Source organism: Penicillium nucicola (assembly GCF_028828085.1).
Source record: "Penicillium nucicola strain IBT 29836 chromosome Unknown utg000002l, whole genome shotgun sequence".
In the NCBI taxonomy this organism is placed as follows: Eukaryota; Fungi; Ascomycota; class Eurotiomycetes; order Eurotiales; family Aspergillaceae; genus Penicillium; species Penicillium nucicola.
In genome coordinates, this window is record NW_026643126.1 from 2,564,547 (window position 1) to 2,592,133 (window position 27,587).

The 27,587-nt window shown below is 48.5% G+C and overlaps 12 protein-coding genes across 12 annotated transcripts; 8 read left to right on the top strand and 4 right to left on the bottom strand.

The window, feature by feature from the left end:
* Nucleotides 1-2,290: 2,290 nt before the first annotated feature.
* Nucleotides 2,291-4,671, top strand: N7511_002748 (Zn(II)2Cys6 transcription factor; the record flags this gene model as incomplete). The annotated part of the gene is made up of 3 exons (XM_057125173.1): nt 2,291-2,938; nt 2,987-4,170; nt 4,233-4,671. The coding sequence occupies 3 exons, from the start codon at nt 2,291-2,293 to the stop codon at nt 4,669-4,671; spliced, it is 2,271 nt and encodes a 756-aa protein (XP_056987332.1).
* A 438-nt stretch (nt 4,672-5,109) lies between these two features.
* N7511_002749 (GNAT family N-acetyltransferase) lies at nt 5,110-5,664 on the bottom strand (the record flags this gene model as incomplete). The annotated part of the gene is made up of 1 exon (XM_057125174.1): nt 5,110-5,664. The coding sequence occupies one exon, from the start codon at nt 5,662-5,664 to the stop codon at nt 5,110-5,112; it is 555 nt and encodes a 184-aa protein (XP_056987333.1).
* Nucleotides 5,665-6,121: 457 nt separating this feature from the next.
* Nucleotides 6,122-7,009, bottom strand: N7511_002750 (uncharacterized protein; the record flags this gene model as incomplete). Its single annotated transcript, XM_057125175.1, has 1 exon — nt 6,122-7,009. One exon carries the CDS (start codon nt 7,007-7,009, stop codon nt 6,122-6,124), a length of 888 nt encoding a protein of 295 aa, XP_056987334.1.
* Nucleotides 7,010-7,276: 267 nt separating this feature from the next.
* N7511_002751 (SDR family NAD(P)-dependent oxidoreductase) lies at nt 7,277-8,107 on the top strand (the record flags this gene model as incomplete). The annotated part of the gene is made up of 2 exons (XM_057125176.1): nt 7,277-7,341; nt 7,429-8,107. The coding sequence occupies 2 exons, from the start codon at nt 7,277-7,279 to the stop codon at nt 8,105-8,107; spliced, it is 744 nt and encodes a 247-aa protein (XP_056987335.1).
* Nucleotides 8,108-9,173: 1,066 nt separating this feature from the next.
* N7511_002752 (uncharacterized protein) lies at nt 9,174-10,603 on the top strand (the record flags this gene model as incomplete). The annotated part of the gene is made up of 2 exons (XM_057125177.1): nt 9,174-9,740; nt 9,797-10,603. The coding sequence occupies 2 exons, from the start codon at nt 9,174-9,176 to the stop codon at nt 10,601-10,603; spliced, it is 1,374 nt and encodes a 457-aa protein (XP_056987336.1).
* A 402-nt stretch (nt 10,604-11,005) lies between these two features.
* Nucleotides 11,006-14,364, top strand: N7511_002753 (uncharacterized protein; the record flags this gene model as incomplete). The annotated part of the gene is made up of 4 exons (XM_057125178.1): nt 11,006-11,251; nt 11,326-11,956; nt 12,628-12,800; nt 12,859-14,364. The coding sequence occupies 4 exons, from the start codon at nt 11,006-11,008 to the stop codon at nt 14,362-14,364; spliced, it is 2,556 nt and encodes an 851-aa protein (XP_056987337.1).
* A 1,008-nt stretch (nt 14,365-15,372) lies between these two features.
* Nucleotides 15,373-16,050, bottom strand: N7511_002754 (glutathione S-transferase family protein; the record flags this gene model as incomplete). The annotated part of the gene is made up of 1 exon (XM_057125179.1): nt 15,373-16,050. The coding sequence occupies one exon, from the start codon at nt 16,048-16,050 to the stop codon at nt 15,373-15,375; it is 678 nt and encodes a 225-aa protein (XP_056987338.1).
* An 887-nt stretch (nt 16,051-16,937) lies between these two features.
* N7511_002755 (uncharacterized protein) lies at nt 16,938-17,350 on the top strand (the record flags this gene model as incomplete). Its single annotated transcript, XM_057125180.1, is given in 2 exon segments — nt 16,938-17,063; nt 17,078-17,350. Coding segments are annotated over 2 exon segments (399 nt in total), but the record flags the coding sequence as incomplete, so codon positions are not given.
* Nucleotides 17,351-17,698: 348 nt separating this feature from the next.
* On the top strand, nt 17,699-19,222 carry N7511_002756 (uncharacterized protein; the record flags this gene model as incomplete). Its single annotated transcript, XM_057125181.1, has 1 exon — nt 17,699-19,222. The coding sequence occupies one exon, from the start codon at nt 17,699-17,701 to the stop codon at nt 19,220-19,222; it is 1,524 nt and encodes a 507-aa protein (XP_056987340.1).
* A 1,132-nt stretch (nt 19,223-20,354) lies between these two features.
* N7511_002757 (Zn(II)2Cys6 transcription factor) lies at nt 20,355-21,407 on the bottom strand (the record flags this gene model as incomplete). The annotated part of the gene is made up of 1 exon (XM_057125182.1): nt 20,355-21,407. The coding sequence occupies one exon, from the start codon at nt 21,405-21,407 to the stop codon at nt 20,355-20,357; it is 1,053 nt and encodes a 350-aa protein (XP_056987341.1).
* Nucleotides 21,408-21,768: 361 nt separating this feature from the next.
* Nucleotides 21,769-23,610, top strand: N7511_002758 (uncharacterized protein; the record flags this gene model as incomplete). Its single annotated transcript, XM_057125183.1, has 7 exons — nt 21,769-22,006; nt 22,055-22,198; nt 22,245-22,355; nt 22,402-22,544; nt 22,597-22,970; nt 23,027-23,266; nt 23,340-23,610. The coding sequence occupies 7 exons, from the start codon at nt 21,769-21,771 to the stop codon at nt 23,608-23,610; spliced, it is 1,521 nt and encodes a 506-aa protein (XP_056987342.1).
* Nucleotides 23,611-24,284: 674 nt separating this feature from the next.
* On the top strand, nt 24,285-27,252 carry N7511_002759 (magnesium transporter CorA family protein; the record flags this gene model as incomplete). The annotated part of the gene is made up of 4 exons (XM_057125184.1): nt 24,285-24,760; nt 24,827-26,869; nt 26,926-27,128; nt 27,182-27,252. 4 exons carry the CDS (start codon nt 24,285-24,287, stop codon nt 27,250-27,252), a joined length of 2,793 nt encoding a protein of 930 aa, XP_056987343.1.
* Between the last annotated feature and the right edge of the window lie 335 nt (nt 27,253-27,587).

A 27,587-nucleotide genomic window follows, 5' to 3' on the forward strand; every position in this document is an offset into this window, starting at 1 on the left:
GGAGCCCTATCTACTGATATCTACAAATGCCGATGCCAAAATTAACGAGGCTCCATAGTAAACTATAAATAATAGTCTTGATCGTTTCAAGCCATTTTCACCGCGTATTCGGATGACTGATGATTAGGTACTGTAGGTAGCATAGCATCCATTCGCCCGCATTGAGATTTCCATCTGTTGGGGGCGGACCCGGGCTAGTAGCTTCTAGGTGAATCCTGTTTGCGCTGATCTGGGATTGCTCATCGCCGATCTCATGTCTTCGAGATGCGACAGGGACCCCTAACGCGTCACATCCGAATTCCTCCCAAAGCCGATGCATGGTTTTCGGAAGTCCCCCCTTCCATTGCCACGCGACAGGATGATCTTTCGATGATCAGCCTGCACGACAAAGTTTAATGCCAACTGGGGGCTCACCCATGGAAAAGCAAAACGCAAAATGTAAAAAAGCAAAAAGCAAAAAAGCAACTAGAAACATGCCGTGCCCCCTCCCAAAGCCAAATGATAGCCAAATAAAACGCCCTAAAAAGGTAAAAAAGCAAAACGGTCACTGAATATTTGCCTTTTTTTTCTCCGGGGCAATCACTCCTCGGAAACATGGAACAGAAACTTTTGCTGTCTGTGTCGGTGTGGATATCTGCGCAGACGGGGAGGAGGTTGTTTTGCCACTTTGTACTTTGTACATTCTGACAGATCCCAGCTCGAGGTTGATGACATGAGTTCGGGCTTCATTCGGGGATTTCACCAAAATCTCTTTCCTTCACGAATTTTACCAGGTTCCTGGAAATCCACGAATAGCGCACCAGGCGTCTATATTTCCCTGTGTGGTTACGGGGGGATCCCAACAGCCAGGAACAGGGGTCCGAGCCCGCTAATGAGACGATAGTTTACACAATGGAGTCGATCGTGCCATGTGGAAATTGAGAGCCTCAGTGGAATTTTTGGCGATCTCAGTGATGTTCAGGGAGATCAATCTGAGATCATGACTGTACTCTATATACAGTACACTGTAGCCCGTGAAAAGATCCAAAATATAAGCTCCGGACAGAGCCGGATATACCCATGGGTTCCCGTATACTGTAACTTCTCAGGTAAACAAGACTTGAGCTGTCGACTCAAGCCTGTTCCACTGACGTCTCCGGGGAACTGGTAACCCTACAAACTCAATTAGATTTTTTTTTTTCATGTCGGCTCAACACTAGATGACCATGTATTGCAGGGCGCTCAGGAGGGATTGGCAGATGTGGCTCAGTCGGAGAGAATAGCCTGAGCCAATCAGCATCCATTCTGCAGCTGAGACGGGGGTCTCGGGCCCAAGATTTCAAATGAACAACTCACGCAAGGAGCGATCGGCACCTTCTGGAGTGGCTTGGGCCTTGTGGCAACGGCAAGCCGGCACTTCCCTTATTAATTCATTCCTGCACCTGCCGCTTCTGAGAGATATAGTAAGCATTATAATATCCTGCATAACCACCTACGACATTGCTTCATCCCTTGTAAAAAAAAATAATAGAAAAAAAAAAAAAAAAAAAGGAATCTCCGACCAAGCAGCCGAAATTCGGGTTGACAGGGCCTGAGCAACGTTCTATCCATGGATCCAGAGCATAAAAACCAATACTAACACGGTGTTGAGACTAAACAGCCTGACAGAGTTTCCACTCTAGACCCCATTCTGCATAGTCTCATCGGAAGTGCCACTCCACGTTGTAACAAGATCCGCAAAGGACCCATTCCGAAGAACACATCGCTTCCTTCTAGAAGGGCCATGCATCGGAGATCTCCTACACTATGTCATCCAACAGGGTGCATTGTGCCCAGCGTGTCCGAATCGATTATTAAAATCATTTTTATTGTTGGTCTTGGCTGCTGGCTGCCACTGGAAGACAGGGGCAAACCCATTATGCGGCGTTCAGCTGTCGGGTAAACGTTGGAAAAGGGTTGCCTTTTAATAATTATTATTTTTGGGGGGAGAATTATGAAATCCAAGCTATAGAGAAAGGGAAAACTATTGAGAGACTCTTTTAAAATGCCATCGTCCCCTGGTCCACAACGCTTGATTTATTGTTTTGTTCCTCCGCAATATCTGGAAATCCATGGGCCCAACCTGAACCCAACAACCCATCGATCCACAACATTGTATCGAGTACCAAATTCTTGAGCTCATTCAAAGGGCAATCTGGTCCATGTGCCCTTGACCATCTCCGGACTCCACATTCTGCTCCGAAAGAACAATCCGCAGTGTGCGGCAGTCGATTTCCGTTCTTTATATATCCTATACTACCCGCGCAACCACATGGCCTCATCATCCCGCTCAACAGGCAAACGCCTCCCAATCAGCTGCCAGGCCTGTCGAACACGCAAGATCCGATGCTCCCGCGATGGCAGACCGTGTCAGACCTGTGTCCGCCGTGGTCTCGGCGCCGAAGACTGCATCTACCTCGGCCAGCCCCGGCTCTCAGCTGAGCAATCCTCCCCAGGCGACAGCGCCGTGCAAACCGAATTGCTAGCACGAATCAGAAACTTGGAAGCCCTACTCCAAAAACAAATGGCGTCTCAAGCTGGAACACCCACCGGTGGCGCCGTTTCGCCACTGGGTGGGACGAGTGCTGCTGGCAGCTTCGACGGCTCTGATATCGGCCCCAATTTCGAGACATGGGACTCGATAGGTCCTATGCTGGGTAATGTGGGCTCGTTGCATACATCGCCTTCCGGACATGTCCGTTATGTCCCTTTTGCTTCGCAGTGGGAATCGATTGTTGCTAAGAGCCCGGCGGCGGACTGTTTACGGAATCTGGATACGGGTATCGCGGAAGATGACGATGACCTGCAGATTCCACTTGTTAGGAATGGGACTGTTTCGAGGGCTGAGTTGCTGGGTGTTCTTCCGCCTGGGAGGTACTGTGATACGCTGAAGGATGTGTATTTCCAGGTTTTTTCCACGGTATGTGATTTGAAGAGGTTGACCGGGCATTGGCTAATTGATTGATAGGTCTTTCACATTCTCCATGACTTGACATTCGAGGCGGAATATCAGCAGTTCTGCCATGATCCTGGCAGTGTCTCAACATCATGGCTGGCGTTGCTATTTGCGATTCTTGCTATAGCGGTAAGCGCCCTCGACGACGATCACCCCCTTTTGGCAGATCTAGGGCGCGAGAGAACTGTTAGTCGGAATATTAAGGCACTCTCGGCACGATATCGATCTGCTGCGCTGCGATGTCTAGCTGCAGATGGTGTCATGTCTCGGCATTCCATCAACTCCTTACAAGCTTTAGTACTTATCAGCTACGCACGGCTGAACCGAGGTCTTCCTGTTTGGACATTGCTCGGATTTACACAGCATGTTGCTATTTCGATGGGTTGTCACCTCGATCCAGAGCGTTTTGCCCTAGGTCCCATCGAACGCGAGGAACGCCGACGGGTCTGGGCCGGACTGATGATGCTTTACACTATCCAAAACACATCGTTTGGCAGTCCTGACCAGCAAATGTTATCGCAAGACGTGAAAATGCCCGCAGACATCGACGACGTCGACCTCTTGACTGGATCCAATACTAGATTGGCACCGTCACCCTCAATATCTCGCCCAACACAAATGACCTATCTCCTCTTCAATTACCGCCTCTACAAGATCACTTCTAAAATCACCGAGTCAATATTCAGCTATCCCCACGCCTCACAATTCACAGTATCGAACCTCGAAGCCGAACTAATATCCGTACGAGAATTGTGCGATTCCCGCTACCAGGTTGACTCGGAACCTCTGCCCATTCATCACCAGGCAAACCTCCACATTCTTTATAGCCAAATCCACCAACTGGTCCTCCTCCTCTTCCGTCCGAGTCTCTGCCGCTATCTACAAGGCGAAATTACACCCGAAACCTGCGCCGCAAGAGCAAAATGCATCGCTTCCGCAAAAGCCTTGCTTTCGATTTTCCAAGCCCTCCTCGAATCGCCACAATTCAAACCATACAAATGGTATACCAGCGGCCTAGGAAGCTTCCACGCTTTCCACGCTGCAGTGACCCTGGCAGTAATGCTCCTCGTCCCAGAGAGCCTGGCCGAATATGACGAAATGAAAGAGCTTCTCGACCGAGCACTCGACTCATTCGCTTCCCTCTCAGTCCGCAGTGTCTTCTGCAGCAAAGCTGTACCCATTCTCCGACAAATTCTGTAAGTTCCAGCCACATTTCCAACCCCAATCCACAAAAGCAATCAACTAATATTCAAACCAGCGACGTCGCAAGCACAAACCACAACAACCAAAAGTCCCACTTCCAATCTCACTCCCAAATCCATCTCCAAGCCCAAGCCCAAGCTCAAGCCCAAGTCCAAGCCCAAGTCCAGGCCCAAAGTCAAACCCCAATCCAAATGCACAACCAAATGCACAACCCCCTCCTCACAACACCGATCTCCACCCTCTCAGCCCTCTCCCCATCGATCCCAATGCAAGACACATACGTCTTACCACACCAACAACAACACCCACACCCACAATCCCACTCCAACTCCGGCTCCCCAGTCCCAACAGTGGTATCCTCAGCCAGCGAACCAATCATGCATTCCAGTTTCGGCACCCAGCTTCACCCCCAGAATTGGATGGGTCCAACCTCTGTGCCGTGGGACGCATTGGGCACTGTGGTGGGGGGTTATGCATTTGATGCCAGATCTTAGGGGTCAGACTATTGATATTGATACCCAGGGGCCATGCTTCTACCAGACACCCTCAATCTTGGCTATGAGTCATGTGTGCTATGAACTGATGAGATCAAAAATATTTCTTTCGTATTCGACGCTTCTATACAGACTATTTCAGATAATATTTATTCTATATTCATTTCTTTCAAGTTATCATTGATACACAGACAAGCCCGATTATATCAAATTATTCTATGACATTCCCTTGCTAACAAGGGTGATGTGTAAATATTCGCTCAAGTCGACCTTTCCTTCCCTGAATGAACTCCAGCGCAGATCATTTTAGCGTCGAAATTATCCACACAGACATGCAATAATATCTCGATAGACTCATCAAGTAAAGTGTCAGATCCACAAAGTCAGCGTGAACCAACACAACAATCCATCTAATATCAATATCCCCTCCCATCTAACCTATTTCCCCTCACCATCCACAAAATCAGGATGTCCCCCAAACTTTCTCATCATAACAGCCAACCCCAGGCCCTCCGCCCCATCACCAGGCACGCGACACTCAACAACATCAACACCCATCATCTTCTCGTAAAACGGCACAGAGCGCTCCCAATCCCCAGTGAAGAGAAGTGACCTCCTCAGATACGGCATACCCTCAATAACCTCCTGGACACAACCAACCAGCCACTTACCAAGTCCGCTACCCTGGTAAGACGGCAGAATGAACACGTCGGTGAGGTAGATGAACGTCGTGGAATCTGTGATGCATCGTGCGATTCCGATGAATTCTCGGGTTTCGAGACCTGCGCTGTTTGGGGAACGGTGGTAGAGACCGAAACAGAGGGAGTTTTGGAGTGTTGCTTGCATGGCTTCTTCGGGCATTGGTTTTGCCCAGTAGACCTCTTTGCTGGCGAACCAGGTATTTAGCGTCTGGACTGGGATGAGGTTTGGATTCATTGAGATTTCGTATTCGTCTTTTGTCCAGGTTTTGTGCTGGAGTGGTGGGTTTGTCATTTTGATTTTCTTTTTGGCTTGAGGCTTGTTCATGTTAGATGGGGTGGTGGATGTCGGAGTAGAGGCGCATACATTGTTCAGGTTTCTTCAGTGATCTAGCTGTAATTGACGAGGGTGTTGAGAGTCTTTTGGTCTATGTATACGTTTTGTACAGGTGTGGTTTTGGAGTGCATCCGGTTTATATGCTCGGGTCTGACCAATGACTCAGAAGCGGCCCGCGTCAACTTTGAACGGTGGATTACCATCTACACTGTTATCTTGCCCGGCATGTGGGTTGAATCCTGGGTTGACTCATTGCACGAAGCTTGGCGATTGTGCATGTCCTTGCATTGCAACGTTCTCAGCCGGGTTGAACCATACGCGATGAACACCGAAAGAATAATAGGACACAATGCCAAAAATATGATTAAAGAACATAACACATCATACACTGGTAGATAAATAGATCCAAGCCGCGCTACTCATAAAAGACCAAACATCTTACCTCAATACTCTGCCGAGCCGGGGCCTCAGCCGGAGTCTGCGGATCAACAAAAGCAGTATGGCAAGTCGCATGAGCGATATCCGTCCGTCCATCCGTCATAGTATGGCTCCGAGAATCAAAGCACTTGATCAACATCACCTCCTCGGGCGTCATATCCTTAGCATAGAAGAATCGATGATTCTCATTCGGCGCAATACCATACGTTTCCCCCTTGACCTCATAGCCGTCAGTCGAGAATGCCGATTCAGGATTCGGCGCCACTTCCCCGGATGCTTGATCCTTCGGATATAGAAGGTCGACTTTGACATAGTCCGAGGCATGGGTGCTCCGCCAATCGATAACCGCAAGCGGGAAATCATAGGCCGGGTTTTCGATCGGTCGCCACACATTGATAATCTGATAGCGGCCTTTCAATAATTCTTCTGCTTCGTTTTCAGGCACGTGGCGGCGCACACGCACTTCTGCCGCGCCGGGGGTTTGGTCGACGTGGACCTGCTGGACTGGGGCTCGTGCTGATCCCGGTGTTCGGCGTCGGATGGTATGGTCGAAGATGACGACCTTTTTCACGCCATGGAGCTTCTTTCGAAGGAGGTCTTCTACTTCGCTGTAGTAGCCCTTCTTTACTTCCGTGTCGTCTGTAAAAGCCGTTTCTTGGGCTTGTTCATTGTACACGGCGAATCCGGCGTTGTCTACTGAGAATTCAGACTCGTGGCCGCGGATGTTCTGCACGGAGCGCTGGTGACTGGAGAGTTTGAAGGATTGCCCAGGCCCATCGACTTTGCTCCATGGCTTTTTGAATGCCTCTGTGGCATTTGCGTCGAATGAAGCTGGGTCGATGTAGTTGAATGCTGCTGTCGTCATTTTGGGCAAGGGTTGAGTGGAGAAAAGACGGCTGCTTCGGGAAAATAGAGACAGCGCTCTGTTCATATGGACCTTGAAATTAGTTGATTCGACTTAATAGTGATCGAATCAATCCTTTATAGAAAGAAAGTGCATCAAAGCCCGAGAATTGCAAATCACCGCATTACTCAGCAGAGCGATCAAACCCCGCCTTCGGAGACATTTCGAGAGTTCAACGCTGGCATTTGAAAGCAGAATACTTTCCTACGGTTAGTCTTTGCATTTGTAATGGCGACTTCGTATGATTTTTCGGGAAAGAACATCGTGATTACCGGTGCTGCAAGTGGAATTGGGTGTGTCTTGTCGCTTTCTTGGTTCCTACCCATGATGCTATAGCTCATCGCGGTCAAAAATGTATACTTCGGCTAACACCTTGCAAGATTGGCAACTGCCACAGCATTATCAGCCTGCAATGCCCGACTGGCACTATGCGACCTGAACGTGAAGGGATTAGAGTCTTTCGATCTCGCCGAAGGAAAACACCATGTCTTCAAGCTAGATGTGACATCATCAGCCGATATAACCAACACCGTCAAGTTGATCGCTCAAGAATTCGGGACAGTAAGCCATTTGTTCAATTGTGCCGGTGTAAACCCGACAGCCTATCCATTGACTGAAACGACGGATGAATATTGGAATAAAATCGTCGACACCAATGTCAAGGGAACTTATCTGATGACTCGAGCCTTGATTCCTCATCTGAAAGCTGGATCTTCGATTGTTAATGTCTCGTCTATTGCTGGATCCCGTGCCATGGCTGGATGGGCAATCTATAATGCTTCGAAGTTTGGCATTGTTGGATTTTCAAAGTCCATGGCGTTGGAGTTGGGCCCGAAACAAATTCGGGTCAATGTGGTGGCCCCTGGGCATATTCATACACCGACGAATATTGCTGTAAAGCAGGGCGATGATGCTGTCAAGGCTGTTGGGAAACAGGCGAGTGCGATGGAGAGAATTGGGACTATGGATGAGGTTGTGGGTGTGGTGTTGTTCTTGATGAGTGATGCGGCAAGCTATGTCAACGGGAGTGTGGTGGAGGTAGATGGTGGAGCGAAGTGATGATGGTCAGCGATTGAAGCATACATGGAGCGATGTATATAGTGCATTTTGATATACATATTCCCCCATAGAAATGAAAGTCACGTATGAGGATACTTTGAGAATGCCTACATTAAGAACCCCAGACAGGAGACGGGAAACGATAAAAGTCCTGCAATCGCACAAACCTAGTACCTGATACTTCATTCGGTCAACTTATTCATTTGCACAACATGTATATTGCACCGAATGCAACATAAACAAGCTGCATTGCCAGCCATGTCTCCCAGCCAATTACCGCCCGCCCGTAAACCACGATTCCGCGCACCGGCGATTCAAGTCCCCCAAATCACTACTGAATAGACCAAAATTTCGCGTTTCGCAGTGATCGACACTTGAACTGCGACTTTCTGGAAGTCGCGCTTCATCCCGACGAGCCCGGCCCTACAACCGGCGCATTGTCCCCCCGCGTTCCATCGCGGATTCCACACGGTACGAAGTGGGCCAAAATCCGAACTAGCTTAGCTTCCTGCAAGCCAGCATTGCTCGTGCAACGAGCTCACAATCTGATTTGAAAGATGCCTTCGGCTCATTCTTCACGCCCCTTGTGGCAGTCAGGTGAATGCTTGGCGTGGTTATACCCCGTGAAACACGATATTATACTTTGGACCAGATCGGTGTGCCTGTCTATCCCCTCTCCCCCTGCCAATCAACTTCAGGGTATGGGACAGTTGGTAGCTGGCAGGTCTCACTGGCAGGACGTGATAAGTGAGGCAGTCGCCAATCGGACGCTCTTCATATCAACATTATTCATCCTAGACAGACTTCTGGCCTCGTCGAATTAATGATACCCCGCAGCTGGGTGCCATTCGTACACCATGCTTCAATGTGACTTGACCGAGCCAACGAGCTCTAGAACAACACGTGGGAGGGGGTGTTGAGAGATGGATTGTTCTGAGGAATGTCGGGGATTTTGGAGAGATTGCGACAGGGCAGGGACTTATAAAAGCAACATCGATTCCGGCATGGAAATGCGGAGGAATTGAGAACATAACACAAACCTTGAACCTCGATTCACTGGTCTGAGATGCATCTTGCTGCCCTTTTCGGTCTGCTGTCCCTCGCGGCAGCAGTCTCCGCTGCTCCCCCCAAGGCTCACAAGTCCCGAGCCCATTCCTCGGCTTCTATCAGCAATCTGCAGAGCAAGATTAAGAATGTTGTTATTCTTGAGATGGAGAACCGCTCTTTGGACAACGTCCTTGGTGGTCAGACTCTCAAGGGACTAGAGAACCCCATCAACAACGGTCCATTCTGCAACCCATATAATCTGACCGAGCCCTCTTTAGGCCAGGTCTGCAGCTCCGCCAAGGACTTTGACTCTATCCTGGATGATCCAGATCACTCGGTGACTGGCAACAACATTGAATTCTACGGCACTTTTAGTCCCAGCAATGAGAACATCGCTCAGGGCCAGCTCACCCCTTCTCAACAGGGATTCGTGCACGAGCAGCTGCGCCGCTATGGTAACGATGTAAACAAGACCGAGCTTGCTCAGCAAGTCCTCAACTATTATACCGAGGATGAGGTGCCAGTTTTGACATCTCTGGTCCAAAATTACCTCACTTTTAACCATTGGCACTCTGACCACCCTGGTGTGAGTGCTCCAAACTCATGTATCCATATATCGATAAGAAAACTAACATAAACCAGCCCACCAACCCCAACCGCGCCTATGTTCTGTCCGGAACATCAGCCGGCCACGGTACCAACGACGAAGCGTTCGATTCTGACGTCCACGGACTAACTCAGCGCTCAATTTTCCAGCAACTCTCCGAGACCAACCACAGCTGGAAAAACTACTACACAAGCACCGACATGATCGATGCCTTCTTCTTTGACTGGACCTTCACCAGCAACAACACCGACAAGGCCCAGCCCCTGTCAAACTTCTACGACGACGCCGCAGCAGGCACTCTACCCGAATTTTCCTTCGTCGACCCCTCCTGCTGCGGCCAAGGCACAAGCTCCATGCACCCAACAGGCCTGATCTCCGACGGAGAAACCCTCATCAAGAACGTCTACGACGCCCTCCGCGCCAGCCCCCAGTGGGAAGAGACTCTCTTCATCCTGACCTTTGATGAGACCGGTGGTTTCCACGACCACGTCCCTCCCCCTCTGGCCCCCCGTCCAGATGACCTGACTTACACCGAGACTGCGCCCAACGGCGAGTCGTACACTTTCACCTTCAACCGTCTTGGTGGCCGTATCCCTACGCTGCTTATCTCCCCCTGGATTGCCAAGGGCCAGGTTGAGCAGAAGGGCACAAACTCCGACGGAGCTGTTGTTTCGTACTCGGCTTCTTCGATTCTGCGTACTCTCGGTTACCTTTGGGAGTTTGAGCCTTTCACCCCCCGTGTTGGTGGTGCTGCTTCCTTTGAGCATCTCATCGAGAGCAATATGCGTACTGATACCCCTGCTCAATTGCCGGCGCCCAAGGCTTTCAAGGCTAAGGTTTGATTTGAAAATATTGTCGGATGGGCCAGTCTACTATGCTATCGGCAATCTCGTTATGTGCATAAATGACTCACTCTTTAATGGAAATATAGATCAAGCTCGCGAGCTCCTCCGTAACAGAAGTATTAGTCATATCCAATTGAACAGTAAGCCCTAGAGATAGTACCGTATCTGTGATGTTCCAAATCTCACACTATAAAATGACGTCATGTATAACAAACTCGGGGTTGACACTGAGCCCGAGCCGCCACTGACTGACAAACGTCGCATCTATGGCCACGCAAGAACCGAATTGGATGAGCCTTGAGGTTGAGATTTAAAAAGCCATTGAAGCCCAGATATTACAGCTTTATCACAGAATCTCTTTGATCCTACTCAGTCGGCTTCTGTTATATACCCGCAACAATGACTTCTGTCCTCATAACCGGTGCCACTGGCAAACAAGGAGGTTCTCTAATCAACAATCTCAAAAATACCTCATTCAAAATCTTCGCCGTGACGAGAGACATCAATTCCACCTCGGCGAGGAACCTAGCCCAGAAATCCCCCAATATCACACTCATCCAAGGAAACCTCAACGACCCAGCTGCCATTTTCCAGAATGTCAAGCGGGAAACCTCGGAGCCCGTCTGGGGCGTATTCAGTGTCCAAGTGAGCTCCGTCCATCAGAGCAATCCATAAACCAACCCTGGTCCAAACCCAAACTGACGATTTTTAAAAAAAAGGCCGCCAACCCCCGCAACGACGACGAAAGACGCCAAGGAATAGCCCTAATCGACGAATCGCTCAAACAGCGCGTCAAATTCTTCGTCTACAGCTCCGTCGACAGAGGCGGCCCCCAATCCGACACCAACCCAACGACCGTACCACACTTCATCTACAAACACGAAATCGAAAAGCACCTCAAAGAAAAAGCCAAAGGCACCGAGATGAACTGGACGATTCTCCGACCCGTAGCCTTCTACGAGAACTTCACAAACGACTACTTCGGCCGGGTCTTCGCGACGGCATGGCAGATGGCGTTGAATGGCAAACCGCTGCAGCTCGTTGCGACGAGCGATATCGGGTTCTTCGGTGCAGCGGCTTTCACGAATCCCGAAGCGTCGAAGAACCATGCGCTTTCGCTTGCGGGTGATGAGTTGACGTTTGAGGAGATGAGGGGGATTTTTGAGAGGGAGACGGGGAGGAAGGTTCCTACTACTTTTCGGTTGCCGGTTTGGTTGATGATGGCTGCTGTTAAGGAGCTTGGGGTTATGTTTCGCTGGTTTCATGATGAGGGTTATCGGGCTGATATTGGGACTTTGAGGAGGTTGAATCCTGGATTGAAGGATTTTGGGACTTGGTTGAGGACTGAGAGTCAGTTTGAGACTCGTTGATCTTTGGTCTGTATTGGTTGGATTTGCAAGGAGATTCTGTTTTTAGTTTATTTTATTTTAATTTTGGGTTTGGTTTTGTCGATTGTCACCCTAACATTAATTTACTAGTTTGCATAAGATGTTCGTAAGTTAACTTATACATCGTTAAAAGATGTCAGGATTCAGACCATGTCCGTCGCTGTAACTTGTGCCTTTTCCAGACCTTCTAAATTGCGGTGAAACGAATATCCTTGAAACCTCTCAAAGCAATGTGCTCACCATCAGTTACTGCTGACACAAAAAGCCTTGAAAAGCAACGTTGGAATTGAAGTTATCGTTAAGTCATCAATGGACTCAAGATGGTTACGTAACAATCTCGAGGGATCACTCCAGGGCTGCTTGTCCCCTCCACCTCTACAGTACACGTCCATTGAAATATGCCCGAGAATTCCGACCCAAAAATACCACAGGCGAGTTCAGCGCGCCTTGAATTCAACAAGCGCAGCTGTTCTCGCTGCAGCGCAAGAAAAGTTCGATGTGATAGAACCAATCCCTGTGGTGCATGCGTTAAGGCGGAAGTGGAATGCGCCTATCCAGGCCCTAAAAGAATAAGAAGAACATTGAAAAGACCGCCAATTAGCGAGCTACTTGTGCAACTGAAGAGCCTGGAAGAGGAGGTCTCTCAGCTTCGGTCGACGCATGCGTCACCTCGCGACTCGGATATTAATCCTGTATCGGAGGGGGATGACCCTTCGAGCCTAGCAAAAAAGACAGAGCTGCTTGTTATTAAAGAGGGTAAAAGTCGGTATGTTGGCGACGAAGCTTCCGTGGCCCTTGGGGAAAAGGTAGGGATGAGTGCGGAGGGGAGGGCATAGGAAAAAGCGATAACTAATTTCTTGTCAGATATCTGAGCTTCGGGACATTATCGAAAGTGATTCAGATGAAGAAGACTGCTCGCCGTACGCAAATTCGACTTCCAATATTCTGCCTCAGGGTGAGCTTTTTGGAGGCGAGTCCTACGATGGCTGGTCTCTTGAGTTCTTCCGCCTTCATTATTTCCAAGCGGCAAGGATTGAAGGGATATGGCGTGTGTATCAAGAGAATGTGGCACCGATGATTAGCATAATTCACAAGGATACTATCGCTCAGATTGTCCAAAATTGCAGCGCGGGCATCTCTCTAACTACGTCAGATGAGGCATTGCTGTTTGCCGTTTATTATGCCGCTGTGGCGAGCATGAGATCTGATATTTGCCATCCAATACTCGACGTCGAACATGAGATTGCTATCCAGGACTGCAAAAGAGCAGTGAGCCAAGGTCTTCGCCGCGCCAATTTCATACGGTGTCAAAATATTTCCGTTCTGCAAGCTGCCGTGCTGTTCTTGCTTTGCTATCGTGTTGGCGGTGATACATGTCTTGTATGGGCCGAGTCAGCGGTTGTCATTCGGGTTGCGCAGGCACAGGGTATTCACCGTGATGGAAAGAACTTTTCCTTGCCGCCCTTTGAAACGGAGATCCGTCGTCGGCTATGGTGGCATATTTGCCTATTAGATATGTTATCTTCAGGAGACCAAGGTGTTGATACACAGATCAGACCTGAGATGTTCGACACCCAATTTCCGGCCAATATCGACGACGACGATCTTATTTTGAACATGCCAAACTCGCCAAAATCGAAGTCTGGTTTCACTGATAGCACACTTTGCATCATGAATTCTCAGATCATGACCAGATTATACTGGCAGTTTCATGGAACCTCCAAGATGTCTACACAAGACCGAGAGACCCTCGTTACCAATCTCGGCAAAGATCTCCACAAAAAATATCTGGATCATTTCAACCTCGATATCCCAATCCACTGGGCATCAGCAACAATAGTCCGACTTCAACTTTCAAAATCATGGCTAGCAGTCCATTTCATGTCCTCACCAAGTCCCAATTCACCCGGCACAATCCCCAGCCATGATGATCGAGTTTTCGAAATGGCAGTCGAAATAGTGCAATTCGCCTACCTTCTCCAAACAAACGAAGCCACACTCCAATGGAGCTGGCTCTGTCAAAGCTACAAGGAATGGCACGTTGTCGCTTTTATCTTGTCAGAACTGTGTCTCCGCCCACTGAATGCAGAAACTGACCATGCGTGGGACATCGTCAGTAAGATGTATGGATTGTGGCAGCGTGGCGTTCCGCACACCGACGCCGTTCTTCAGAAGCCGCTGGCTCGGCTCATGCAGCGTACGGCCGCGTCGAGAGAATCCAAGCTTGTTCGAGATCATTCCGAGATACCTGTTTCGCTGAACATGCCTTATTCGGCTACTTTGGGACTTGAAGAGGATGTTGATCTTGAGTTGGATGCTTTTCCCGAACAGCTTTCCAGCTTGAATTGGTTTTCTGGACCTTTTTTCTAAATGTTTCTTTACGGTCAAGGATATGTGTGATTATTAGTCCCAAGACATACAGCATCACCCGGTTCGTTCACAGTTATAAGTGATCAAGTCACTGCTTGCTACTAAAAATTATGGCTGCTGGCCATGGTTTATGCCATGAATGAACCGTGATAGCTATCATGATTATTCATTATATGAGAATCGAATTAGGACTAGCTTGAGGCAGAGAATTCTAGTACCGCCTCGTATACCGCCTTCTAAGGTTTCTATATTACCTATTACCACTTTGTACGAATAGCCCCTAGGAGATCTATGATATTATCTATACTTATTACCTTTCTTTCACATTTTAGCGAAAGGACCATTTACATTAATGAGAAAACGGGGAGAATTAAGAGAGAAAACTGAGAGTGTGTTGCTTCTTTATTAACTTATTAACTTATGTCTTAAAGTCGAAGATATTTTCAGAAATCTTCTATAATTTTACATAGTTCTAGTGAAACTTAGTTTGAAGTTCTATATTCAAAAGGTACTTACTGTAAGTTATAGGGCCAGTATACTTAATGGAGAATGAGCCTGTCCCACTGCGATGGAGGCTAGCGGACTTCATTCGAGCACCGTTATCAGACCATTCCAGATCCTCACGACTTCATCTGGCTAGCCCGAGTGAGCACCAGCAGGTCGTGGCGGTGAGTACGAAAGGGTGTGAGGCGCTTCAGGCATCGTTGGCCATGATCGTTTGGCTTGACTGAGCAGCTCAGTTTGTCTTGTTTTGAATTTGCTGTTATACCTTTTATCTGGGCCACGGTCTTGTGTTCTTTTCCAAGGCTTCGCTGGCTCCGCTGTTCTGGTTTCGCCTATACCATTTTACAATCCACTGAAACTGAAACTAAATCAATTTTATATTTCAATCAATGATGCACAGGTTTTAAAAACAGGGTTTGCACTAGAAGTAAAAGGCTCAAATATCGGAGCAAACTTGACAAGGCAATTTATAAATCTATAGTCCTCCTATAAGTTAATACCCAATCAACCAAAAATACTCTTCGGCACAGCAGCCGAAACAACAGGCTCCATCCCCGGTTCAGCCTTCGCCATGGCACTCTTATAACCCGCACGCCTCGAAACACGCTCCAAATACCGCACGATATTGGGATAAGCCTCCAACGAGAACGGCGAAAACGTCCGGAAAGTAGTCAACGAGAAAAGCACCATACAATCCGCCGCCGTGAGCTCCTCACCGGCCAGATACGGATACTGCGCCAGCTGCGCATCCATGCCCTGGAAGTTCGCGTCGACACGCTTCTGAAAGACCTGCGCGCCCATGTCCTCCGTAGGACTAGTCGGGCTGTTCATGCGACTGAACATCAATTGCAAGAGTCCTGGCATCAGGGAGCCGTTGGCGTTGTGGAGCCAGAAGAGGTAGTCCGGGTATTGGGGGTGGGTTGGGGGCAGGGCGAGTTTGCCATGGCCGTATTTGGTCAGGAGGTATTCGAAGATGGCGCCTGTTTCGGCGAGGGTGATGGGTCCGTCGGTGATTATTGGGGCTGTTCCTGTCCAGTGCAGGTTGCGGTATTGGGCTGGGGCTGAGAGGGTTGTTGGGTCTCGGTCGTAGGTTTCTAGCTTGTAGGGGATGTTGAGTTCTTCGCAGAGCCAGACTACCCTTTCGGATTGGGAGCGGTGGAGGTGGTGGATTGTTAGGGTCATGTTGATGGGAGGGTTGGAGGTCTGTAATTGATATTCGGGGAGCTTTGGCTTGTAAGTGAAGTTAGTTGGGAGACCATACTTGACTTATACTTTGCACTTTATCCTATGAATGCATTGGCTTGCACAACTAGAGGGATCAACTAGGCACCTGGATAGCTCTAGATTGTCCAATTATTAATCTTCGGGAAGTTGAAGAGTCGAAATCCGAGAAACATATCTGCTTCCGAGAGCCGGTCGTTTTCGTATTGACTCCACATCGTTCCACGTTGAATTGCCTGTTCCGACTGGATGAACTGGAGCTTAAGAGTTCTAGAAATCCACTAGTTTCTTATGCATGAGTTTATTCCCTCGGTATAGTACATTTGCAGAAACCCCTATGCATTGGATCCTGCATTTGCTGATTTGAGTAAATTCTCCGTCAATGGCCTTCCCTCTGTAATAGTGGATGTAAAATATTAGTGTTAGGATTAGCGCATTTTCAGTGTTATATTTGACCTTATATTCCACCTTTTTTTCACCTCATATTTTGACTAAACAAATGCATCAAATTCTTGGAATCTGATTGATTCAGACCAATCATCAATTCTCGCCTATTAGCCTATGGATAAGTTGACTTTTTTTTTTAAGGGTATAGAGTTAATACGTACCTAGGATACATAAATTTCCTAGGGATATTCTTTCTAAGAAAATTGTAACCCTTAGAGTCTAGAGTCCCTAAGTCCACAATATATAGGCGAGAATTAATGATTGATCTAATTTTTTATGACATATTTGATGCGTATTTTAGGTAAAGTATTAGGTGAAGTACAAGGTGAAATATGATTTCAAATATAATACTGAAAATGCGCTAATTCTAACACTAATGTCTTACATCCACTATTATACAGAGAGGGGTGTGCTTTTACCAGATCCCGGCCGAGACGGACATTATCTACGATGCGGTCCAAGGCACTCCGCACTGGAATGCCGAGGAAATCGGGTTCTTCACACCCAATCCTGCCGCGGAAACACATGTTCGTATAGTCAGAGGTTCAACTTATCACGAGAATGTGCAGGTGTTAGCCAGCTCAGAGCCCAAGTCCCGCTGAAGACAGAAGCAGGGGTAAGAGCCAATATCCAGAGTTGCCTACGAGAAGCTGCCCAGGAGTGGTACATGATCGAGCTCTCAGACCTCGAACGAAAAACGCTACGCATATACCCACTAGAAGACGACGACGGATGGTTCAAAGAACTAGAGAACTGGTTCAAACAACGCGCATCTTCAGCACTCAAGCAGTTGCTCAGCGTCTCGCGTGGGTAGAACGACGTTCGTGATGCGAAGTCTCCCACGGGATGGGCACAACGCGTTCCAAGACTCGCGCAGGATGCTGGATGGCCATTGAATTCACAATTGACGCTTCCTGTGCAGTGACAAAATTTCTTTCATCCCTGGTTAGGTGTGAAGAGGGGAGGGCGGGGATGCGAAGTAAGCTGCAGTACTGCGGCTACCATACGGGCCGTGGCCGGCTACGAGACAACCGGCAACGGATAACTCAACACGAAACTATAAGATGTGACGGGCACGTCAAATTGTGGGGGATTTCTGGGGAGCGAAAGAGCCAAATTCTGCACCAAACACAACCTTCAACTCCCACCAGTTCACCTAGCCATGTCAAACCCAGCCGAGAGCACCGATACTAACAATGCCACCGAACCTCGCCCAAATCTGATAATCTTCATGCCAGACCAGCTACGATACGACTCACTAGGTTGTTTTGGAAACCCTCATGTTCAAACCCCCAACATCGACGCCTTCGCCACCCAGGGCACCAAATTCACCAATTGCTACCTCCAAGCCACAACCTGCTCGCAAAGCCGCTGCTCGTTATATACCGGGCAGTACCCACATGTCTCCGGCCATCGCAGCTTAACCAACCTGATCAAACCCTGGGAGCCAAACATGTTCCGCGCCCTCAAGGAAAGCGGCTACCACGTCGCATGTCTAGCCCCCCGAGGCGACACATTCGCACCGACAGTCACCGAGTTGAGCGTGACCGAGTACGGCTTCTTAGTCCCGCCCGAGACCATGCCGCAATTTGCAGGAGGGAATGAACCGACAAGATCCGAGGATCTACTGGACCGACTATTCTACAAAGGACTGCGAGACCAGGAAAAGGCAGTTGATTATGATGAGGCAGCCGTACAATCAGCCATCAAATGGCTCGAACATCCCCCGCAAGGCCCCTGGGTCCTCTATCTACCATTAATATTCCCGCATTGTCCATTCCAAGTCGAAGAACCATTTTTCTCGATGTACGATCGGGCCATGATGCCCATTCCCTCCAAGCCCGAGAACAAGACGGGGTATGAGCCGCGATATTTTGAGGAGAACCGGAAGCGATATGGGACGGAGCGGGCCACGGATGGCATTTGGGCTGAGATTATTGCTACGTACTACGGCATGATATCGCGTCTTGATGGGCAATTTGGTCGGGTTATGGATGCCGTAACGGGGACGGGGTTGTCAGCGAACACTGTTACTGTCTTCTACACGGACCACGGCGAGTATCTGGGTGACCATGGCATGATTGAGAAATGGCCCAGTGGGGTGTCGGAAGTCCTTGCTCGAGAACCGCTCATTATTGGAGGTGCTGGGCTGCCAGTTGGGGAAACGAATGATGAGATTTGTGAGATGGTGGATCTTCTTCCAACTATTCTGGAACTGTGCAGTGTTCAAGAATCGTTTCCTCACAATGGTGTGTCTTTGCTCCCGACGCTTCTTCGCAAATCGAAGCATCCGAAGCAGTATGCATATACCGAAGGGGGATTCCTTGTCTCGGAGGAGCCGTTACTTGAACAAGCGCCCTATCCGTACGATATTAAATCAACGCTTCAACATGAAGATACAGAGATTGTTGGCAAGGCAGTTGCTATGAGAAGCGCCGATTGGACGTATGTCTATCGATTGTATGAGCCGGCTGAGCTGTACAATAGAAAGACTGATATTGCGGAGCTTCATAATCTCGCCGCCGATCCGTCGTATCGTCATATTGTTCAAGAAATGCAAGGGGAAATGTTCCGGTGGATGGTTGAGACGGCTGACTTCCTTCCTTTGAAAAAGGATGCTCGATTTCCGCCTGTGGAGCTTGAAAGTCCAGAGAAGCAGTATGAAAAGAGAATTCAGACTCTGTGACATATTCTTGTTGTAACTTGTGGTTTCTTCTTTGAGTCATTTAAGTATGCTTTGCTAAAATTGGTTGAAATCAGATGGGTGGAAATTCACAATCGGTCCTCCGAAATCATCAAAGACCGCTGTAAATGCATCCAGCATGTGTTCAGGCTCGAATTCTAGATCCCAAAGAGTTGTTTCTAGACTTGACTTTCCAGACGTTTCCGCAGTTTGCGAGTTTTCAGTACTACAACATTCCTCTAATGCACTCCCTGGCTCTGTAGGAGTAGTCGCCGTTGGACTTTCCGGGGAGTGTTGCAGAACTTCCTCTCCTCTTTCTGTGTCATGATTTCGGATGCGAGCAAGAATGTCGAGTATATTATAATCGCGTAGTCCACGTTCGGTTGATGTTTTCCTTCTTTTTATGTAAGAATGCGGATCTGCTGCATTGGAAGCCCGGGCAGCCTTGTCGATCAATGATTTAATCTCTCCATACTGCATTTCACAAGTATTAGCGTGTATAGACCATGGATTTCTTTGGAAGAACACTACTCACAATCTGATCTGCAAACTGGCTCGCTTTGCTGATGACAGACAGTATATCAACTGCAGACCGTAACTGGCGTATCATTTCAAGCCCATTCTCACTGTTCCCCAAAAGACCAATCTGATGAGCCCGAATGATAATCCTGGTGCACTGAAACACGCAAACACTAATTCCAGGATCAAGTGGCGTCTGATCACCAACGTCTTGAACCAGCTGGAAGAGATGCACCAGAGCCTTTGCATGCTCAACGGCTCGGACTTGGCAGTATAGTGCGTAGTCTGGTAGTGTCGTTTTGAAAGCCTCTTCGGAGAGCGATTCACGAATTCCGGGTAGCATAAACCTATACAGATCGCAATGGCATTGGTGCCACATTGTGTGAAGCATTATATACCGCTGCAGGTGAGAAGAGTATGCTCGGAGATACATGTTGCTTTTATTCAGTGTCAGTGAATCTGGCAGGGAGGTGCGGACATCCTGTAGATGGCTTTCTAGCCGGAAGAGCTCATTTCGAGACTCGTGTGCGCTGGATCCTTCTGCAATCACTCTTCTCGTGTATCTTCATTGGTGGTTAGTATATTATCAAGTAGTAATAGTAAGGATCAGTACCACTCACGCGAGAATCTCATGGCGGATATGAGAAAGCCTGCAAAAATATGCCCTAGTGCCCATATGAGTAGAGCAGTCTTCCTCCCCGGATTCAGGAATCAGTTTACCAGTCTTGCCCGCTATAGCAAGATCAAATCCTTTCTCATCAATCGGCAATTGAATCTGCATTGATTTCACAGGACAGGTAATCAGATCCGACTGTCCAGCAGCAAGCCTCCTATCAAAAATGAATATCGACCACATAATCCGCCGTCGAATCTCACGAGCAGTGGTGGATAACCTCTCATTTTCATGATTCAGGCGAAGCATATAAGCCATCTTTGCTGCGATACCCAGAAGCGGCTGCAGGGTCAGAAACCGAAATAAAGCGCAGTTTTGTGAGATCAGGAGGACGATAATCTGAAGCACAGTCATGGATGGTCGTCCGATGTTTGCCCATACATAAGCTTCCACCTCGGAGCGCCACTTCTCTGCCTGTTTTAGGATGGCGGTTTCTGTGGACACAAAGGCTGCGGAGGCGCTACAGACTGCTTTGAGTAGCGTCGGATTAACTGCCCCACTTGACCAGGCTCGCAGGAAAATAGCACGGTGGATGAAGCCATTCTCAGGTCTTGGTGCAATGTGCTCGAAATAGGCATTGATGTATGGCTTGAGGATAGTACGTTCACATTCGAGTTCCTTGACAAGGTCCAAGCTCAGATCTTGGCTTCTCGTTTCTCCGTCTCTGCTAGTACTTTCTGTGCTAGTGAGTGGTGTGGTGCTTGGTGGTAGACTGACAACAGTATTGCTTTCACTTGCTTCTTCTTCTTCTTCTTCTTCGGCCAGCGGCGAGTGGTTTCGATGATATCTGGGTGGAAGGCTTCTGCGTTTCCTTTTCCCACACCCGGGCTTGAGGGATTCATATTCACATTCGTGTCCTTTCTGGCTACATCGCTGACATGATGGCAGTGCACCTGAGCATTTTGCCTTCAGGACGTGACACGCCTTACAGGCGCGCCTAGTCCGTTTGCGCTCCGTCCCAGCCTGGGTGAGCTCGCTAGGCCCGGCTTGATCCATCGGGCATAGATATGCAAGGCCTAGAATGGGATGAAGTGAAGCATATCACGGCTAGTAAACGGCAGGGGAATGACCCGCCATTGCGTGCTCTATAGCGTGGATGGCGCTTCTCCAGGTTTGTGACTAAGCCCCCCGCTATTCGGCTCAAAGTTCGTCTCGTTGGACTTGGACTAACTTCTTCTTGGTTTAGTCTATAAGTATGGCGTGTTTGGGTACACCTTTGTCGAGTTCCGGCTATGCTCTGACGGCTGACGGCTAACGGCTAGTATAACAATAGGGGCCGATACTTATTAGGCTCAGATATAAAGTATGCATAGCCTCAAGATGTTGAATATTCGAATAAGAATTGATTTGAGTCATTATGTTGGGCCAATATAATATCCGAAGATACTTCAACCAAAGACTAGCATTATCATGCAGCCTGGTTGCTCTTTCAAGCTTCAACTATGCTTTTGATAACCAGGGCTTTGCCCAAGCACAGGCTATGGATGCCTTTGCAAAGAAATTTGGTGTATACAGCACTGCGACAGATACCTGGACTCTCGATACCCAGTGGAAGTCATATTTCAATGGGTTACCTTATTTGACGTTTGCCTGTGGTATGATATGATCAGACTACCATGCATCCACGGCTAATCAAATCCTAGGTGTGGTGATTGGAAGTATGATAAGCGCTCGATTTGGTCGCCGATGGTGCATGTGTATAATGAGCATCTATGCACTGGCTACTGCTGCGGTTGTCACGACGTCTCAAACCAAAGAACAGATCTTGGCAGCAAGAATCCTGAACTGTAAGTCTGCTATGGAAATGCCTTGCATTTGATACTGACATTCCAGACATCTATATTGGCATGGAACTTTCTGTGGTGCCAGTCTTTCAAGCTGAGATTGCTCCAACTCAAGTCCGTGGGTTCATGGTGGGAACTTATCAGTTGACTATTACTGTGGGTATATCTCAAATTGCAGATCTGACAGTTGACACATACTAACATAGGATATAAGTTTGGAGGCATGGTGATTGGCTGGGTGTGCAATGGCACGAGCAAGATATATGACGACCGAGCTTGGAGGATCCCATTAGGGCTGTTTTTCATCATACCAAGTATCATTATATCTCTCATTTGGTTTATTCCAGAGGTACGAGGCTCTGTTCATGAGTTAATATCAGCTAGAAGCTAATGATATTTAGTCTCCTCGATGGCTTCTTGTCAAAGGCCGCACAGAAGAGGCTCGAGCTAATTTGCAGAAATTACGACAAGGAGCTTTCACCCCAGAAGAGATTGAAGAAGAGTTCTCCTTGTTGAAGACAAGGCTGGAAGAAGAACCCGAGCAAGGCCATTTCAGAGAATTATTTTCCCAAGTCAACCGGAAACGAACAGCCATCGTGGTTGGACTCAACTTTTTCCAACAAGCGACCGGGCAGGCATTCGCTTCTCAATATGGGACTTTATACGTCAAATCTCTGCAAACAATCAACAGTTTCAATTTCAACGTGATTAATGGGTTCGTCGGACTCTGCGTGATCATAGTCTGCTTATTCCTCAATGATCGGGTTGGCAGAAGGTATGAGAGCTCTCATTCTATAAACGCAGCCAAGAAGCCCCTGCTGATATAGCTAGACCTTTACTATTAATCGGCGCGGCTGTTCAAATGGCAGCCTTGATGACCATGGGAGCGCTTGGGGTACACTCCCCAAATTATACAGCGAAATCAGCCATTGTCGCAATGCTGTCCCTATTCACGGTCGGCTTTAACATCGGCTGGGCAGCTTTGACATACGTTGTGACTACGGAAATCCCAGCACTCCGGTTGCGAGATAATTCACAGCGCATTGCATCTGTTGCAAATGTGCTAACGTTGTAAGTGGACTTCGGAACATGTTAACTATATCCTGTAAAGTTGGAATGAGAGAGCTGACTATCTTCCATATAGCTTTGTGGTTGCATTTACTATGCCATATCTAATGGATTCTGATTATGCAAACCTCCAGTCAAAGGTTGGTTTTATCTACGGAAGTCTCTCTGTTGCATCGATTTTTTTCGTGTACTTTTGTGTGCCAGAATGTCATGGACGGTCATTTGAGGAAATTGACCAGATGTTCCGCGAGAAAGTTAGCCTTCGAAAGTTTGGTACTCATGAGCAGTCTGAACTTGTCGTGGAAGTCCACTTCAAGGACCGGTCAGGGAAGATTGATAGTGTCTAGGTAACCTAATGAGAGTAACAGATTGATATCAGCACATAAGTATATTTTCAGAGTAGGATCCTCCACATGAAATTATCAGGCAGATGAACAACGCATTGTGAAACCAACAACTTCCCTTGCCTTCCTTTCCAAGTTTTGATGCTTCGATACCTGGGGTCCCGTGCCCGATGACTAAGAAGCCATCCCGGGTAGCTCCCAAGGTCTTGTCCGCCTCCCATTTCCGGTGATGAGCTGCCTTGGAACTTCCCCTTCTTCTCTGTAGACTAATATATCTATCTATCCTTATCTACTCTATCAGGACCATCGCGCTAAGATCGCTGGATTCGCATTCCCTGTTTTAGACTCCCGCTGAGCCTGATGTTCCACTCTGCGTTGCCACCCGCGTCATCCCCACGCTAAGCTGCAGCTTTCGTGCATTCTCGATTGCGGTGCCTGGACACTGAATGCCCGCCGAACATGCCGGTGTCGCTTCTTCCATGATCAACAGCGCTAACTAGATCGCTTGGAACAAATCCTGCATGCTGCGAGACTCTTCGGAATTCGAGGACCCTGTTCTGCCTGCCTTAATTGGCTGATAGGATCTTGAATCAAATCCCCTTTTACAGTACAGAACACACCTTGTGTCACTCGGAGGTTTTGAACCCAACCGCTATCGATTTGACGTGTTCGCTGCCATGGATCCACCAATGAACCCGACAACTGGCAGTGCGGACTCTCGACTGTCTCCTGCCTCGCATTCTAGCCCCAAAAAACGTCCCCAACCCAGCAGTGATTACCCACCCTCTGATAACAAGGCTAATTACGGTCCAATGGGCGGTCGGGCCTCAGGGACTGGTCCGGTCCCAGTCTCCGAGCCTACGCCAGCTGGAGAGACCCGCTCAGCACACCCCGCCGATAGTGCTGCTGGAAAACCCTCCAAGTCCTCCAAACGCAAGAAGAACCGCAATCGTAAACGTCGCAATCGGCACGAGTCTTTCCTTACGCCTTCGCGAGAGGAAGCCCATGACAGCGGTGAAGAGCATCCAGGTGCTGGAGGTGTTCGGGATTCAATGGAGGCCGATCGGCCAACCTCGAGGGACACTTCGTTCTTCAATTTGAGAAGAAATCTAAGTAATACAAGCTTGGAGAGCGATGCATTGTTGGATCATCGGTATGTTCGTTGATATAGGCGAGTGTTCAGCTCCTGGCATTGATGCTAACAAAAGTTGCTAAATAGGGACCAGCCTATGATGCGACCTCGTCGGGACAGCCGCCTTGGTTCATCATTACGTCCGACCTCGATCATATCCAACGTATTCCGTTCAAACGACGGACAATCCCGCAGCACCCCGAAAGCGAGTCGAAGCCAGCATCGTGATGGTGATAGTGACGAAGAAGTTAACGACCGAACGCCATTGGTGCGGGCTACCTCAGGACACACCTCTAATACAGCTCGCTATGGCGCAGACTCCCGCTCCGGTTTGCTCTCCTCTCGTGCTCGCCAACCATCCGTTCAGACCATATCCTCAGGATGCTCCCCTCGAGACAACCGCAGCCCACTTGATTCCCCCGCTATCGAACGAGACTACGATGTGAACAACCCACCATCAATCCCCGGGTCTCCAAAGCTAGGCCCGGAGATGAATTATGATGATGCTGTGGTGACTGGGGCCGATTGGGACTTTTCTTTGGCCCGGTCCTTGGAAATGCGCAGGGACTCTCTAAACATCTTGAACGACACATTGATTGATATGGATGGCCATGGGGTACATCCGCACTCGGCGCCCTCTTCCCCCGGCTCGCCATTACTTTCACCACATCAAGAACTGCGGCGTCGCCGGACTGTCGCATTACCAGCAGAGGAGGACGTGTGTTTTCCTACTGAAACGATATCCGAAATTGGAGACGAGGGATCTAGACCACGGGATGATACTGGTGAGCGTCGACGCCGCAGACATCGGCGATGGCCTGATCTTGGTGCGCTGGAAGAATGGAGCCGCGAAGAGAAAGAGGAACGCAACGGGGATCTTCGAGTTAAGAAGATCAATGAGCCGATGTTCATTGAAGGTAGATTGCGTCCTCAATATAAAGTCTGGCGACGTGAAGAGGAGGAGGCACCTTACCGTTTCACATATTTCAACGAGGAGTTCCCGAGCACTATTCACGCCCAAACAATCTCGGAACTAGTACAACCAGGAGGAAGCTTCCGTGAATTGTTTATTCCGAACCCTCCAGAATTGGAGGATTCATCTGATGACTCGGACTCGGACGAGGAGTCGTTCATGGAGCCTGCAGCGGCCTTACATTCAACTCACCCCGTTAACACCGGCCCACGAGTAGCGGCGCCTGTACCGGAAGGTCAAGGCCATCAAACAAACGTCAATCCTAACATGACTGGCCCTACCGCTCAAATTCCTAGTGAAAAGAAAACCAGTGATCTTCTCACCGGCAACGTTCCTCCTGTTAGAGGTCCCTCGCGCTTGTCTGTCATAAGTGAAGGACAGCCCAACTCTCACCGAGAGCTCTCACCTGCGCAATCAAATGTAGGCCCCAAACCCAAGCCTAAGCGCTACGGTCCCCGGCCTACTTTCTGGTTGGATGTTCTCTCTCCGACAGATGCGGAGATGCGAACAATCGCGAAAGCATTTGGAATCCACGCACTGACGGCAGAAGATATCATGATGCAAGAAGCCCGAGAGAAAGTGGAACTTTTCCGAAGCTACTACTTCGTCAATTATCGGACTTTTGAGCAAGATACCAATAGTGAGGACTATCTTGAGCCAGTCAACATGTACGTTGTGGTTTTCCGTGAAGGTGTAATTTCCTTCCATTTCTCACAAACGCCTCACCCCGCCAATGTGCGACGGCGTGTTCGCCAACTGATGGACTACCTAATTTTGAGTTCTGACTGGATTTCTTATGCCCTGATTGACGACATTACTGATGTCTTCGGTCCACTGATCCAAGCCATTGAAGATGAGGTAGATGAGATCGACGAGATGATCATGCAAATGCATTCATCTAGCAAGGAAGGATCGCCCAGTGACAACGTGCTTCCTTCATTCGCACCAGGAGAAATGCTCCGACGAGTAGGAGAGTGCCGCAAGAAGGTCATGGGATTATACCGGCTGCTGAGCAACAAGGCAGATGTTGTCAAGGGCTTTGCCAAACGTTGCAATGAGCAATGGGAGGTAGCACCCAAGTCCGAGATTGGTCTATACCTGGGTGATATTCAAGATCACATTATGACGATGACAGGCAATTTGACACATTACGAGACGTAAGTATCCGGTTCCCTGATTCTGCAGGATCTGACGGCGGACTGACCCTTTCCAGGATTCTCTCGCGTGCGCATTCCAATTACCTTGCGCAAATTAACATTTTGATGAACGAGCGCCAGGAACATACTGCTGATGTTTTGGGTAAGCTGACTGTTCTTGGTACGATCGTCTTACCGATGAATATCATTTGCGGTATGTGGGGTATGAACGTCAAGGTTCCTGGTCAGGAAATTGAGAACTTGAACTGGTTTTGGTGCAGTAAGTCTTCCCATGGTCGATGTCTTGCTGGTTCTTTTTCTGACGAATCATAGTTACTGGTGGACTGTTTGTATTCGCCTTTGTATCAGTTTGGATTGCCAAAAGAGTCTACAAAATTGTGTAAATGGGCAAAAGCTTGTTTCTGTCTGCGTCTCATGATTTCTACTTGGTGATGGATCGATACCCAGGAATTGTCTCTTTCTGTTTTCCTTCTCCCGGTTGGTTTTATATAACCCATACGATATTAACGATACACGGTGTATATATCTTGGGTTCTTTGTTGGCTATTATAGAGCTGTACATTATCAACAAGACATAATCTTTAACTCATTATTGGTGCTAGGTTCATTACTTTCTCCCTTGCAGTGGCGTCTGCAACTTTGTCTGAAATCACAAATAATTTGAAAGTACCACCAAAGAAACTTCAAGCATTCAAGGAATAACTTTAGAGAAGAACCT